This window comes from Vombatus ursinus, unplaced genomic scaffold (genome assembly GCF_900497805.2).
Source record: "Vombatus ursinus unplaced genomic scaffold, bare-nosed wombat genome assembly UNPS02010320.1, whole genome shotgun sequence".
NCBI classification, from domain to species: Eukaryota; Metazoa; Chordata; class Mammalia; order Diprotodontia; family Vombatidae; genus Vombatus; species Vombatus ursinus.
Window position 1 is genome coordinate 3,360,602 of NW_020950098.1, and position 13,285 is coordinate 3,373,886.

Consider the following 13,285-nt stretch of genomic DNA (forward strand, 5'->3'; position numbering starts at 1 on the left):
ACAAAGGGTAGGGACAATTTTATAGCCCTTCGGGTATAGTACAACATTTTAACAAACACATGAAACAAAATAATGAAACAGAGACAAAGGCGTAAGACAATTGAGGCTTTGAGATGACTTGACCTTGAAAGTTCCAAGAGGAAGGGAAGAACCAGTTTGCTTATGGTCTGTTTAAGCTAGAATTCCCCAATTTGAATGAGTTTTGTTGTTCAGTCATTTTTCAGTCATGTCCAACTCTTCATGACCCTATTTGGGGTTTTCTTGGCAAAGATATCTTGCCAAAGATACTTGGCAAAAAAACTGGAGTGGTTTGCCATTTCCATCTCCAGTTCATTTCACTGGTAAGGAAACTGAGGCAAACAGAGTTAAATGACTTGCCCAAGGTCACATAGCTAGTTAAGTGTCTGAGGCCAGATTTGAACTCAAGAGATGAATCTTCTTGACTCCAGGCTAGGCACTCTATCTACTGTGCCACCTACCTGCCCTCCTGAATGACTTTATATGGCCCTAAATATATCTCTCTTCTCTTTTAGCCTGACAGAAGTTGAGGCAATTTTTGCAACTCATGTTTAAAAAAAAAAAGCAAAAAAAACCCAAAACAAAACAACAACACTCCCAAAACATAAACCATACTGAAAAAGGTAGGACCTTGAAAAATCCAGACAGTTGATATAAATGGTCCAATTCACCAGATTCAATGCTTCTCTTGGTCTTACCTCTTGTAGACATCACTGGTTCCTTCCAAACAATGGTTTATAGTTGCCACTATGCAGTACTTGCCTCATTTTTTTAATCTGATGGTGAAATAGTTTTAAAAGTCATCTTTTTCCAACTTCTCATCTTTATTCTTATATAAGTCTGAAGACGAGCCAGGTTCCACTAGCCTGCTCAAAACAGAAGGACTGTTAGACTCTGAGGAAAGGTCCATACTCATAACACACACGCTTGAATCCTGGGATGGAAGTGTATGGTTTGATGAGAAGTTGTCTTCATAGGAAGTCACAGGCACTTTGGAAACATGGACCTTTTCTTTACCCAAGGCCTTTCTGCCAAGGCCCAGAAAGGTGACTTCAGATTGGCTGCACTCTAATGGAGTTTTCTGGGCAAATCCATCTTTGTTCAATTTTTCATTAGGAGGTGGGCAAAAATCCTGACTTTCATCATTTTCCATGGGAACACTGGGTAAGTGATCAAGGAAAAGAGGAGAAGGAGACCTGAAGGACTTCAGTGATTTAGGAGGATCTTCGGCAAAACGTAAGATAGGGTAAGTACTTTCGAGAGCAATCAGGACCTAATTAAAAAAAAAAAAACCAAGGGTTTAAGAACTGATATTCCTTTTTTAAGTAAAAATAATTTTATTAAACTTCACCAAATATGCTTACTCAAAGAATTTTAGAGCTAGAACTCAACCAAACCCCCAATTTCACAGATAAGGAAACTGAGGCAGGAAAATACCTCGCCCAAATTCAAACAGTGGAAAATCTCATCTCTTCTAATTCCTGGTTCTTCCTCTATACCATATAGTCTCTTCCATCTTTTGCCACTTTTTTTTTTAGGGTGCCAGATCTCTAGATGTCTTTGTGTGCTTCATTGCTGGAAATCACTCTCCGCTCACCTCCACCTTTTAGAATTCGAGACTACTTTTAAGATCAGCTCAGAAGACACATTCTATATAAAAATTTTCTTCTGTTCCAATTACCTTGTAATAATTTTGTATATGCTGATACATGTACATGTTGTCTCTCTCAATAGAATATTAGTTTCTTAAGAGCAGAGATTATATCATTTTTGTTTCAGTAAACCCAGTGCCTAGAACAGTGCCTGACTCATAAGTGGTTGTTGTTGTTCAGTAACTTCAGTCATGTGTCCAACTCTTCATGACCCCATTTCGGGTTTTCTCAGCAAAGATACTACAGTGGTTTGCCATTTCCTTCTCATTTTACAAATGAGGAAACTGAGGCAAACAGGGTTAAGTGACTTGCCCAGGGTCACATAACTAGTAAGTGGCTGAGACCAGATTTGAACTGAGGAAGATGAGTCTTCCTGACTCCAGGCCCAGCACTCTATGCACTGCACCACCCGGCTTCCCTGACTCATATGAGATACTTAATAAATGCTTATTAATTGATTGTTTCATGCAATGCAATGAATAATTACAGCCTTGTGGCCTTAGGTAAGTTATTTATCCAAACTTGGCTTCATTTTCATCTATGAAATGAAGTAAATGGAATTAGATTCAAGATCCTTTCTAGTCCTACCAGATTAGATTCTACCAGAATTATTAGTTCTACCAGAATTAGATTCAAGGTTCTCTCCAGCTCTAAGATTCTTTCCAGTTCTACCAATGCCCAAATACCATATTAACTTACTATGTTAATTTGAGCATTCTGTTGCTATTTGACAAATGACTGCTACTATGATAAAATTAATAATTTTTTTTACCTGAAAGGGATTAATTTACCTTTCTTAAGTGAGCACTGTCTGTCTAGAGAATATTTAACTGACCTCCTCTCACTAATAAAAACTTCAATTTGGATATGTTTTTCCTCCATTTGAGTTTTTTCTTTCAGGGAGAGGTATTATAGGATAGTGGATAAAACTATCATCTTGGAGGCCCTCTGAGATGAACTTCTGTCTACTCTGTATACATCTTATATGTACATTATTTTTTACATGTTGTCTCCCTTATTAGAACATCAGCTTCTTGAGGACAAGAACCAAGTTTTTGCCTTTCTTTGCATCCCCAGAGCTTAGCACCATGCCTGGCACATGGAGAGCACTTAATAAATGCTCATTGACTGACTTTCTTATCAATAACTGTTCAAATAATACGTGCCCTATCTACGACTGTCCTGAGGACAACGCTGTAAATCTTATAGTGGTCTAAAGATGGGAGTTATTGTTATTTTCAACAGTTCTATGTTCTATTTTGAATCAAAGCAACCTGAGAATACTCACTTCATCCATCGTCGGCCTTAACTTTGCCCGGGAAGTTGCACATTGGTTTGCTAAAGTAAATAATTTCCAGGAGAAATTCTGAGGACATGGATTTATTTTTTTATCTAATAAAGAGAGACATGACTCAATGCCTCTCTTCTCCATCAGTTCCACAAGGAGGTCCCTCTGGGGGGAAAAAGGACACAAAGATATTTTGCAAGACTCCCTTAGGAATATGACCAAGAGAGATATATATGGGCAGATATGATTCTTACCAGTCGAACATATTTTGGACCATCTAGCACCACTTTATAACCTGTCAGAACTTCCATTATGACCTGGAGGAGGACAAATTTAAATCAGTCTAGGTTCTAATGCCCCACAAATCATAATCTGTCATTAACTATGAACATGAATCCATTCTTTTTTTTTCAATAAGCATTTTTGTTATTAATTTATTTTTAGTTTTTAACAATCACTTCCATACGCTTTTGAGTTTAAAATTTTTCCCCCTCCCTCCCCAGGACAGCGTGCAATCTGATATAAGCTCTACATATACATTCCTATTAAACATATTTTCACATTAGTCATGTTGTAAGGAAAAGAATCCATTCTTAATAAAGCAGTACATGCTTTATAACTCAGGGGCATTATTACAAGAAACACTGTGCATAGCAAAAACAATTAGCCTCAAGTGAAAGTCCCTCTTGTTTTTCCCAAGAGGTTATAAAATTATTGATATCTCTCCCCCTTTTCTGGAAGCAAGCAAAATGAAATATGAATATCAAAATATATTTTAAAAATGAATTCACAGGCCCCCAAATTAAGAGCCCTTGTGATGGTGGACACTCACAATTCCAAAGCTGTAGACATCAGTTTTAGTGGACAGTCTTCTTTGTCTTATATATTCTTCCGGCATGTACCAAAGGTATTTATTCCTACTGCTTTCCATATTTATAGTGGAACTCTGTTTTTCCAGGTGAGGTCGGAGGTGGGCCGTGACAAAACTTTTTAGTTTGGGTTGAAGCTGGTTGTCCAAAAGTATGTTTGAACTGAAATTATAATGAAGGAACAAATTAATCTAAAAATTTCAGAAAATATATCTAGTGATTTGTAAAACAATAAATAGGTCACCAGATGTAAGCAAAGCCATGTTAATTATAAAAGGGCCTTTCTCTGGTTGATGAGTGCTCAGAGAATATGAAAAAATAGTTTTCAAAAGATTTGCAAACTATAAATGATCACGTGAATATAGCTGCTCCACATAGCACTAATAGTAAGAGAAATGCACATTAAAACAACTCTGAGGTTTTGTCTTTCTTCATGCAAACTGGAAAAGGTGAACAAAGATGGGAAGAGTTCGCATTGGACAAGATGTGGCAAAACAGGCACCCAGATGCACTTGGTAGAACTATGAAGTGGTCCAACCATTTTGGATATCAGTTTGGAATTATGCAAAAAGGGGGGGGGGCTTGATTCTCTATAGCAATAATAATAGCTAGCATTTATATAGTGCTTTAAGGTTTGTAAAGTGCTTTTCATGTTATCTGATTTGATCATCAAACCACCCTCTGAGAATGGTACCATCTCCAACAGAAATTGAGAGAAGTGAAGCCTAGGTTCACATGTTGGTACCACCCACTTGTCAATAACCTTTGAATCAATTATCTCACTACTGACTGAGGAAATCAAAGGTGGAAAGAAAAGGTACTCCTTGTGGTACAAAAACCTGGAAACAAAAGTGGGCACCCATCCATGGAGGAAGGGTTGAAGAAATTATGGTGTATGAATGTAGTGAAATATTATTGTGCGGTAAGAAATGGTAATTATGAACATGAATTTCTTCATCTGGGAACTCCTTATACCAATGAAATTATAGGTTCAGTGCCTATCCCTAGAAATAAGTTATGGTTGTCACACATAACAATATAAAAACCAGAAAAAAATACTCTTTCATCTGAGACTGGGCATGTCCCAAATGCTCCATTGTGGCTAGGGACTCCTAGGACATACTTTGTGTTTTTTTAATTGGTCAGTTCACGATTATAACCAAGTCTGCTGGTAAAGGCAGCTGACAATTTGTCAACAGAAAGAAAGGGAAAAGTTAACATTTAGTCCAAGTAATTTTCCATGTCCTCTCTCCTTGACTGACCATTCCTTCATTTGTTTAATCTATTATCTGAATTAATTTGTGGATCTCCCATGTGTACCCAGAACTTAATTATAGGACTTGACCTAACCAATGAATGCAGTAGGCCTCTACTTACTTGGTGTGCATTGAGGAGCCATTAGCAAGTTCCCCGGCAACAAAATACCAACCCCATACCTGTCATTCCACCCTTATAGTTATAGTCCTTTGGACCATCTTTAAAGTTAAAACCCCTAGGGGAGGTCAGTCTTAAGTCATTCACTTCTATTTTAATTATCAGCTGCTATCTTACTGGGGACTTAGTACAAGAGTACATGCCTTTGGGAGAGGAAAAAAAAGTTGCAAGAAAATTGAGAAGGCACCAAAACCAATTCAACTTATATTGGATGAAGCAGCTATTATGTGCACCATGCTAGGCACTGAAGATAGAAGGACAAAATGAAAACCAAACCAAACCAAAGACAAATTTCAATTCACAATTTTGCCTAAGGCTAGTCCTTTTCCTGGTTACGCTATTAACAGAATCTCTTTTGTTCTATTCTAGCAATATTAAAATAAGAAAAAGAATTTGAATTCTATTTAAAGATGTTTGCTTTTGTTTTGTGTAGGATCCTTCAAATAATACCATTTTACTATTTAGGCACTTTTTTTCCCCCAAAAAACAAATTCTTGGTTTGCATTCATAAAATGTAGAGAGGGATATTTATATTACCACCCAGTAATTTAAAATGATGAATTGACTCCTGGACAAGTTCTAAAAATTCTGGATCCTGAACTCATTAGAGCCCTTATTGTATACAATTGTCAGCAAGCTATGACTCTGAAGGTCATAACTCCTGCCCCCCCCCCCAAAGTCTTTCATCTAAATTTGTAATCTATCAGTGACTAAAATAAAAATTATTCTACAGAAAAATCAAATTAAAATAACTCTGAAGTTTCTCTTCCCACCCAGAATATTGGCAAAAATGATTTAAAAAGGGGAGAGCAGGGGAATAATTGTTTTTTTAGAGTTAATAGAGCTGAGAAATTGGTCCAATCATTCTGAAAATAACTTGGGATTACGCAAGAAAAAGGAGGCATCTTGGTGACTCAGTGGATAGGGTGCTGGGCCTGGAGCCAGGAAGACGTGAGGTCAAATCTGGTCTCAGACACTTACTAGCTGTGTGGCTCTGGACAAGTCACTTAACCTTTGTTTGCCTTAATCCACTAGAGAAGGAAATGACAAACCACTCCAGTGTCTTTGCCAAGAAAACCTTATGGACAATTATGGTCCACGGAATCACCAAAAGTCAGACACAACTAAATGACTGAACAACAATGCAAGAAAATTGACTAAACTGTTCATATACTTGGATTCAGCAATTCCATTATACAGCATACACCCTGAAAAGGATCAAAGACATAAAGAAAGGCATCATGCATACCAAAATATTATTGAATTTATTTTTGTGGTAGCAAACAACTAGAAACAAAGTGGGTGTCCATGGACAGGGAAATGATGGGACTAATTATGGTATATAAACGTAATGATATTGTGCATTAAGAAATTATATTCCTATATATGAGGAATTCAGAGAAACATGGGAAGACTTGCATGAACTGATACAAAACAGCATAAGCAGAATAAGGAGAACCACATTCACAATGAATACAATGAACACAAATGAAAAGAACACTAAAAAGAATGTCAAGCTCTGGGTAATTACAATGATCCTAGACCAGGGGTGGGGAACCTGGGGCCTCGAGGCCATGTGTGGCCTTCTAGATCCTCAGCTGTGGCCTTTTGACTGAGTCCAAGTCTTACAGAAGAAATCCTTTCATTAAGGGGATTTGTTCTGTGAAGTTTGGATTCAATCAAAGAGCCGCACTTGAGGACCTAGAGGGCCACACGTGGCCTCGAGGTCGCAGGTTCCCTACCCCTGTCCTAGACAGTAATGATACATGTCTCTCTCCTCTCAGCAATGAGGTGGGGAATGAAGCAGATAGAATGTTGCAGAAACTACCAGGCATGGTTGTTCTCTTAAATGTTTTTGCTGAATTTGTTTTTCTGGGAGGGAGATCTGCTGTATGCAGAAATGATTAGTAATGTAAAACAAAAGGCATCCATTCAAATTCATTTTAAAATAAGCTCATAGGAGGCTTTCCCAGAAATTTGAGCATGATATTCCTATAAATACTCATTGAGTTTTTCAGTGGAGACTGTTTCCCAAATAGAATAGACATAAAATTTTATGTAGTAAAACTCAGAGCAAACAGATCCTGTGAAATACTACGCTTAGAAATGTAGACTGAGATTCCAAAATTGTTCCAGGGCATAGTATGTCTACTTAGAGAGATGATGTTTGGTGAAAAAGATAAGTTGGCCCTAAGCAGACTGTACCGAACAACATAAATTCTGGGTCTTGTGATTTACACGGTAATAAATAAGGGCCTTGGCATCTTAAGGAAGAAAGATGTTTCATTACAGCAATATGGGAATTGCAGAAGCCTTTTTGACCATCAATTCCACACCAATTTGTTCCCTTGCTTAAAGCTTAAACAGTGTTCAAAGGTATGGTGACCACAGCTTTCCTTGGTCATGCACTTAAGTAAAAAAGTTTATTCTACGGGAAAAGTGCCCTGGAAAAAGATAGGTAGCTTAAAATAATTAAATAAATAACAATATGGTATAAAAGGACAGCTTGCTGGCTTTTGTAGATCGAAAGGAGACAGGTAATATATGTTTGATTCTCCAATGCTCCTTGATCCATCTACCATATCTTGTATCATGACTGTGATGGGTTGGATTCGCCAGTGGTCAGTGATAAGCCTACTGGCAACTCATCAGTACCTCCTGCTCTGAGGGCCTCTCCCTCTGATCAGAGAGGGTGGATATGGAGAGCTCCTCCGAGATCCTCCATTTAAGGAGGATACCCAAGCCAACCATCTCTTTATTTCCCACCATCCATCATAACCCTACATTTGATACCTTCCGTCTCTGAATATCTTGGATCCCAACACTGATGACCTATGTAAATGCTGATTGCATCTGGCTCACACTTGCTTATGAACTGCTCTTGGTAATTCACCCATTTGCCTACCTCAAGCTTTTGGCCACTCACTACCTGAACCATTACTTTTGAGGCCTGCTATACCCAAACCAAGATGGCCTATCGTCATTGCTGGTTTTATCATAGAAGTGTCTTGGCTTTAGTCACAGACTAGGACTATCATATTTTAGGAGTATTAAGGACTAGTGCAGATTTGAGGAGAATCAAGCTGATAAATGAAACAAACAAAGATGGTTCCCCTTCCCAGATCTCTGATGGAAAAAGGTAATGGGATTTTGATCCTAATAGACAAACCCAAGGCGGAGCTGTGTAACAACAGAAAGTATATCAATGTACTTCTCACCCAACCTGCATACAATAGAACATGTCCATGTGAAATCAACAGCAGATGGCATCAGATCTGAGCAGACACCCATGGACCCATGGCCAGTTCAAATATCCCCCAAACCATAATTATTCAACTATAATATTTAAGAAGAAAAGGCAAGCTAGCCCATGATACTCTTCCACATTGGGAAGGCAAGCTCAAATCATCCTTGGGTATGGCACACAAGGGATTGGAACAGATTAAGTAGATGAGAACCCTTTGGATGGCCAGAGTTGGTTCATGCATCCCTGGACCCTAACTCCAAGCAGCTCTTTATATAGCTCAGCAACAGCTCTCAGCATCTAATCAAGCTCTACGTGTTTATTTCTTTAAGGTTTTTTACAAGCACCTGGTGGTACAGTGGTTAGGGTACTGGGCATGGAGTCAGGAAGACCTGAGTTCAAATCTGGCATCAGCACTTATGAGGTATGTGGGCCTTTGTTTGCCTCAGTTTCCTCAACTGTAAAATGAGAATAGCACTCCCTTAAAGGGTTGCTTTGTGGATCAAATGAAATAATATTTAGAAAATGCACTTAGCACAGTGCCTGGCACATAATAGGTACTTAATAAATGTTTGATTAATTGATTTTCCTCTCTCTGTATCACCTTTTGACCTGGAGGTGTGACATTGATCTCATTCATCAAGGCTAATAGGGACTTGGGTTCTTTTTTTGTACTACTGTTATCTGGGTATTTATCTCATTTCCCCATCTATAAGGTAAGCTTCTTGACAGAAGAGGCAGGTGTGTAGTACCAAACTTAAGCCAAGGGACAGCTAGGTGGCGCAGTGGATAGAGTACCAGCCCTGGAGTCAGGAGGACCCGAGTTCAATTCCGGCATCAGACACATAACACTCACTAGCTGTGTGACTCTGGGCAAGTCACTTAACCCCAATTGCCACTTATAAAAATAAAAAACAAACAAACAAACAAAAAACCAAACCAGACTTAAGCCAAGAAGACCTGAGTTCAATTCTGCTCCAGCCACTTAAGAGCTGTAAGTGACCTGGGGCAAGTCACTTAACTTCTCTTTGCCTTAGTATCCTCAATCTCTAAAATGAGGATAATAATAGTACCTACCTCCCAAGGTTGCTGTGAGGATAAAATGAAATAACATATAAAGCCCTTTACAAACCTTAAGTTACTATATAAATGTTAGCTATTTATTCATTTTTTTTTATTCATTCATTCACGGAACAAATGTTTAACAAGAAGCTGCAATAGACAAGGCACCTTACAAACAGCATGTCATTCATATTTGTTGAATAAATGTCTTCATAAAAAGATGTTATCGTTTTCCCATAGACCCTCCCATCTCTAATACTGACTGGACCAAGATTTAACAATACACTCCCAAATCAGAAGTATGCCTGCGGTTAAGAGGTCCTAATGGGGAGTACCCAAGAAGGTTGGCAACAGCTATCAATGATTACTGCAGAGGGTTTCAGCTTTGCTTAATGGTCCAGCTGCATCTCACTGGGACTGACACTACATCAATCCCACTGCAAGTCATTAAGGACCATCTGGCAGATGCTGGTTTGTTAGTTTCTTATCAACCATTACCAATATCTCGATCTTTCAAAAAGCTAAAAAAAAAAAAAGAAAAAAAACAAAACCCAAAACCAAATTCCATACATTTGCTCAGTGTATCTCTCAAACCACTTATCAGTTTGTTACTCACTTCAAAATAACTTGTTTCTCTCTTCCTTTGTTGTATATTCCTTTCTATAACATTCTCTCATTGTGTTCAGCAAATTACTATCAACAGCCTTGTTCATCTGGGTATAGAAAAAGGGTGATATTAACTGGGCTTTCATTGCTTTGGTAGGAATTCTAGAATGCTTCATTCTTTGCCTACTAACTCAGTCTCCCTACTCTGGGAACATATCAGATGTATTCTTTTACAGATGTATCCCTGCCTGAGTTGTGCTATTAGAACTTTTCAGGGGATGCCATCAGGAAGAATTAAATTTCCCCACTTCAACTGATCTCTCTATTTTAAGAACATTATCAGGAATGACAAAAATGGTAGAAACTGTAAGGAATTAAAAACCAGTACTTTTAGCCTTGGCGAAAATTCAATAAATAAGATATTAGTCCAACAGCAAATTTATTTTATTTTATTTTATTTTATAAATGTAGAAACAAGTTTTTAAAGGACATGTTATTTCCCTCAGCTGGAACGCCTCTCCTTTCCAGGCATCCAAATCCCCTTCTAATCAAGGCCTGGCTCGACATATACCAATTCTATAAAACCTTTCTTTCCTACTTCAGTTTAGTGATGTCATTTTGGTACTCTTCGAGAACAAAGGACAACAACCACCATTGAGAACCCCTGAACTAAAATCCTACAGTACAAGTCTGTACCATACAATTTAGTACCTAATCACATACTGTTTTATAATTACCTATTACCATTTGCTGTGTGTCTGTTTTGTCTCCTCAACTAAACTGTTAATTCCTTATGCATAAAAACATTACCTTATATATTTTTAAAAGTCTACCACTGCATCTGATGCAGTGCTGAGCCCATAAGAAATTCGTAAAGATTTTTTTTCTCAATTTTTTCTTAATTTTTTCTCAATTTTCTCAATTGATCAATGCAATGATTAGCAACAATTCCAAAACACTGATGAAGCACGCTAGTCCCCGCTTAGAGAGGGGATAGACTCAGGGTGCAGAATGAGATAGATTTTTAAAAATGGCCAATGCAGGAATTTATTTTGCTTGTCTATGCATAATTGTTGCAAAAGCTTTGTTTTTCTTTCCCCCCCCCAAATGCAGGGAGGAATGTGGGATGGAGAGAAAAATAAATGTTTATTCATTGAAAAAAAACTAAAGAAAAAGACTTCATTGATTCACAGGATATACAAGTTTAGATAAGAGAGGATCACTGAGACCACCCCTTTCTCATAGATGAGGAAAACATCCCAGGCTCCCTTTTCATCTGGTGTTCTTTATCCTACACTTGCTTGACTAATGGGATTTTTTCTTCTTTACAGCCATACTGGAAGACCAACAAACTATTATAAAGACTATAGTCTTATCTTCCTCCCATTTTCTTTTAATCGGCCAAAAGGAAACTTTGCTTTAGGTGGAGTGTTCTCCTACTAAAATACAAGGTTGAGGGGATACGTATTTGTTTCATGAGCAAAGGGCAAAAAAAAATTAGGGAAATAAGGAAGTATGGGCAGAGATGGTCTTGTCTATAAACAGGATAGTAAACAGTCTATGTGATAGGATTCTAGGACTGCTGGAAGGGTCCTGCCACGAAAACACCATCTTCATACATATCATAAATTCTACCATTAGATTCACGCCTTCAGGTTAAGCATCCACATCCTACCAGACTCTTTTCAAATGCAAATTTTAAAGGGAATTAGCTGGGAGACAAAAACACAGTAAGCTTCTAACATCTTCATGTGAACCAAAATGTCAAAGAATTAAGATTTTCTCCCAGTTTTAGGCAGGGCCTAAATGCAAGTTCAGGATGTGAAGTCAATCCATCAATGAAGCTATATTAAGCTCCTACTATGTGCAAGGCACTGACTGTGCCAGACACGGTGCATAGAAAGAAAGGGAAAAACAGTTCTTGCCAACAAAGGAGCTCGTGGTCTAATGGGAGAGATGACATGCAAACTATTTACAAAGAAGCCATATACAGACAAATTGGAAATTTGTTGAAAAGATCAAGCCCATACAACAGATAACAGCAACAAACAATAACAATATTTAATAACCTTTTACTAAGTAGAAAAACTTGGCCAGAGCATCCATTGCCACAGGCATTTTTCTAAGGAGCAAAGTCTGATGTTTCATGCTCCCTGTACACGGGGCCATTCTTGGGTCAATAACACTAACAACCTCACAGACAACTAACAACCAAAAAGGCAATCTAATCTGACTAGTGACAACCTATTAATACTAGTTTATATAGGATTTCCCAATAAGTGGGAAATAATTGATTAATTAATAATCGGCATTTCCCAATAATTGAGCATTTAGACTAAATTACACTTAAACTATTCTCTTTCTAGGTCTCCATGACAAAGGGCTACAAAGGCAGTTTTTAAATCATTGTCAGGGAGGCTAGTCAGTTGCTAACGGCCTGGGAAGAATAAATCATTTTATAAATAATTTTTAAAAAATATTAATAATTATTATTATTTTAATAATTAATTGTGAAATAAATTAAATTATTAAATTTAAATTAAATAATTAGCAATTTATAAATATGATTAAAATATTAAGAATAAAACAATTTCAGTAACTTCTACTTGCTTCGTTCTAGTTCTGACTTTCGGGATTTATCATGTGATTCCAAGATATCTATTTATTGCATCGTATCTATTTATCGATCATTGATAACTCAGACTTATTCACAAGATCATGTGCAGTCGAGGTGTGCTGAGAATGCCTGCTCAGTCATTTCTGCTGGGCCTCCCTCACTATTACCGACTCAATGCCAAGATTGGAGTTGTATTAAAGGATCTAATTCTCTCTCTATTTTTCTTTTTTAACACGAAGTCTCCTGATAAAAGGCCACAATCTGGCAAAACACCTTAGTGCTAGATCTTCCTATATATTCTCTGGGGTTGTTCTCCTTTTTCAAATGCTTTCTTCCAAAGGCATTTCCAATAAGTATGCCCAGACTAGCAAATGTCTGTGATAAATACCGTTTATAAAGACAAAGAAAATGTTGACCAAAAAAAAGACAGGTGAACAGATTTTTTCCATACCCAGAGAGAATGGTTTCAGGATTCTAAAATGGAGTCTAAGGAGA

The 13,285-nt window shown here is 37.6% G+C and overlaps 1 protein-coding gene across 2 annotated transcripts in view; it reads right to left on the reverse strand.

Moving 5' to 3' along the window:
* Window positions 1–412: 412 nt before the first annotated feature.
* IRAK3 (interleukin 1 receptor associated kinase 3) overlaps window positions 413–13,285 on the reverse strand; it is a 98,912-nt gene continuing 86,039 nt past the window's right edge. For both annotated transcript variants that reach the window (XM_027854145.1, XM_027854144.1), the window contains exons 9-12: window positions 3,791–3,989; window positions 3,213–3,275; window positions 2,959–3,123; window positions 413–1,291 (exon numbers count right to left, since the gene is read on the reverse strand). In XM_027854145.1, coding sequence (XP_027709946.1) covers window positions 812–1,291; window positions 2,959–3,123; window positions 3,213–3,275; window positions 3,791–3,989 — 907 coding nt within the window. In that variant the 3' untranslated portion in view covers window positions 413–811. The remainder of the gene's footprint in view (window positions 1,292–2,958; window positions 3,124–3,212; window positions 3,276–3,790; window positions 3,990–13,285) is intronic.